General features: G+C 45.9%; 1 protein-coding gene across 4 annotated transcripts in view; it reads right to left on the bottom strand.

Annotated features, from left to right (window-relative positions):
* Smarca2 (SWI/SNF related, matrix associated, actin dependent regulator of chromatin, subfamily a, member 2) overlaps window positions 1–3,042 on the bottom strand; it is a 173,087-nt gene that overhangs the window by 94,044 nt on the left and 76,001 nt on the right. For all 4 annotated transcript variants that reach the window (XM_029543998.1, XM_021218452.2, XM_029544001.1 and 1 more), the window contains exons 18-19: window positions 2,265–2,507; window positions 427–540 (exon numbers count right to left, since the gene is read on the bottom strand). In XM_029543998.1, the coding sequence (XP_029399858.1) occupies window positions 427–540; window positions 2,265–2,507 (357 nt within the window). The remainder of the gene's footprint in view (window positions 1–426; window positions 541–2,264; window positions 2,508–3,042) is intronic.

Here is a 3,042-nt window from a genome sequence, read left to right as displayed (position 1 = left end):
ACACACACACACACACACACACACACACACACACACACACACACACATATATATATATATATATATATATATATATATATATATATATGCAATGAGACTCCACGAGTTTGATTAATTAAGCCTGCCCCAGAATTACAGAAACCAGACTGAAAATGTGATGCCCCGCCCACACACCCCAGCTCTCTCTCTCTCACACCCAGAAGGTTTGAGTTTAAGGATAGTGTCCAGTGCCCCGCCCACACCCACCCCAGCTCTCTCTCTCTCAGACGCAGAGGGTTTGAGTTTAAGGATAGTGTCCAGATACCTGCCATGACTTCACTTGCAACTGAGCTCCAGGTCTGTCATCTCTGACGCGCAACCTCACAGAACGGTACTGAATACCCGTACACAGGAGGGAAAGCCTCACAACCCTCATCTGTGACTCACCTTTTCCGGAAGCTGAGACTCGACCTCTTTCTTCAGCCTCCTCAGTAAAAAGGGTCTCAACACCTTGTGTAGACGCCTGATGATCAGAATCGTTTCTTCTTCATTCAGGTCCACCTGCAAAACGAACTCACGTGAATCCCTGAAGGAAGGCTCACAAGAGTCAAACTCATTATGGGTTTCACTGCCTACTCAAATCGCACACGCTACCAAGCCAGATTGAGGCCAGCCGTCTAAAACCTCCAAATTCTCTTCCTACCTGCCTGCCCCATGGGAATAAAATGACCTCCAAATAAATGCCCTTGCCTTAGAGCCTAGATCTGTGGGAAACAGTCCTGGAAGCAAGTTTCATGGTAATAGTAGGAACAGTCCCAGAATTCACAGAATATGGACAGCAATAAAGACTGACTTAAGACAGATGGACACACAATGGGAAAAGGGGGCAAGGGTTTGTGTGTTCCTATGTCAGTTCAAGCCCCTTGACTTTTCTTGTGTCCAGTACAGAAACAGACAGAAAGATGTGTGCTTGAATATGGAAATGGAAGAACAAGAGTGAATCATCTTTATGCTCCTCTATTACAGCCCTGTCTGTGGTGGTTGGGATGAAAATGGCCCCCACAGACTCAGGGAAGGGCAGAATTAGGGGGTGTGGCCTTGCTGGAGGAAGTGTGTCACTGGGAGTGAGCTTTGAGGTTCCAGATGCTTAAGCCAGGCCCAACAGCTCTTTCCTTTCCTGATGCAGGCAGATCCGGATGTAGAACTCTCAGCTCCGTCTCCAGCATCATGTCTGCCTGCCTGCTGCCATGCTTCTCACCATGATGATAAAGGACTAAACCTCTGAAACTGTAAGCCAGCCCAGTGAAATTTTTTTTCTCCATAAGAGTCACTGTGGTCATGACATCCTTCCTTTCCTTTTCTTTGCCCAAATCGTATTCAGATTTAGTCATATTTTTATGAAAACATCCCACTTTGTGTCCACCTTCCCTTGTTAGCCTCTAGGGGGCAGAGTGAATAGGCATTGCTTTCTCCAAATGGGTAAGACTAAGGAGCAAGTCTAAAAATATACCTGTTGGGTATCTCAAGATCAAAGGGTCAAGAGTTCAAATGTAAGTTCTCTAAAGCATTTTAGTGGCTTTTTCATTCCTAGAGTCAAGGAACTGGTAATCACAATGCTAAGTGCCTGCTTGGGATTTTTTTTTTTTTTCTTGTAACAGCCCAAGCTTGCCTTTCATGAACTCAAACAAAAGATGGTGGTGGTGGTGATGATGATGATGATGATGATGATGATGATGATGATGATGGATGATGATGGATAATGAAGATGCAGCATGTGAGAGTAGCTACTCCAGGATTTAAGGAGTATTTATATAGAGATAAAATGGAGCCTTACACTGAAACATGAAAAAAAAAAGTGTGGAAAATTAATGTTTCCATTCAAACTCTACATGGAAGTACATAAAAGAAGACTCCTGAGTCTAAAACATAGAAAGATACTTGGGTTCCTGTTGGATTGGTTGATGTGGTCCGGTTAAAGTGACTCAGCCAACATCTCCAGTCTCACCCTCCCTGTGGTGGGTTGTGGTTGAACACTCTACCAGTCAGAAAAAAAGCTGGCAAAAGGCAGAGGCTGGGATGCCCCCACGTGAATCCAGATTCAGAAGGTAAAACATAATCCTAAATGAGACCCCATCCCACCCACTGAGCAAACAACATTGTGGAGTTACTGTAGCCCTGAGTTTTCAGTTCCTCATCACAGAGTGGCAAATTCTCTCCCTGCTCTGGTCCCCATCACCACCACCCCGCCAGCCCCCCACCCTGCCACCCCCTGGTTTGGCCAGTACCCTTTCGCCGGTCATGGCAAATGGAGCATTAAACCACTGCTCAAATGTGCTGCAACTCTTGAAGATTGTAGGGAGGAGGAAGTTGAGGAGGGCCCAGAGTTCAGGAAGCTTATTCTGCAGTGGGGTCCCAGTCAGAAGGATCCGCCTGGGGGCCACATAGTGTGTGTTCAGGACCTGGGTTAGTTTGCAGTGGTGATTCTTCATTCGGTGGCCTTCATCCACAATCATGTATTTCCACCGAATCTGCAGGACAAAAGAACGCACCAAGGTGTGGCTGGTAAACAGACATACAGTGGCTTCCAAACTGCTGCCGGCACGTGTGGAAAAAACAACACAGAATTCAACTTGGCACAGGACCCAGAATGATATTCTTTCAGAGAAAGGAATCCTAACTAAAGAAGTATTGCCCATGCCTGGCAGATGTTAAAGCAACAATTTTTCTCCCAGGGTAAGTGATTCCAATCAACCTTTTAGAAACAATATCTGTGGTGGTTTCCAATGCTGTTACATGATGTGAAAGAGTCATTTGACCCCCAAAGGGGTCTCAACCCACAGGTTGGTAAACTAAGGCCTACACAAAAGGGATATTGGTGATGAAGAAGAAGAAGAGGAGGAAGAGGAGGAGGAGGAGGAGAAGGAGGAGGAGAAGGAGGAGGAGAAGGAGGAGAAGGAGGAGAAGGAGGAGAAAAAGAAGGAGAAGGAGAAGGAGAAGGAGAAGGAGAAGGAGAAGGAGAAGGAGAAGGAGAAGAAGAAGAAGAAGAAGAAGAAGAAGAAGAAG

Source organism: Mus pahari, chromosome 1 (genome assembly GCF_900095145.1).
Source record: "Mus pahari chromosome 1, PAHARI_EIJ_v1.1, whole genome shotgun sequence".
In the NCBI taxonomy this organism is placed as follows: Eukaryota; Metazoa; Chordata; class Mammalia; order Rodentia; family Muridae; genus Mus; species Mus pahari.
The sequence above is the reverse complement of the archived record's forward strand: the minus strand, read 5'-3'. Positions and strand labels throughout refer to the sequence as shown.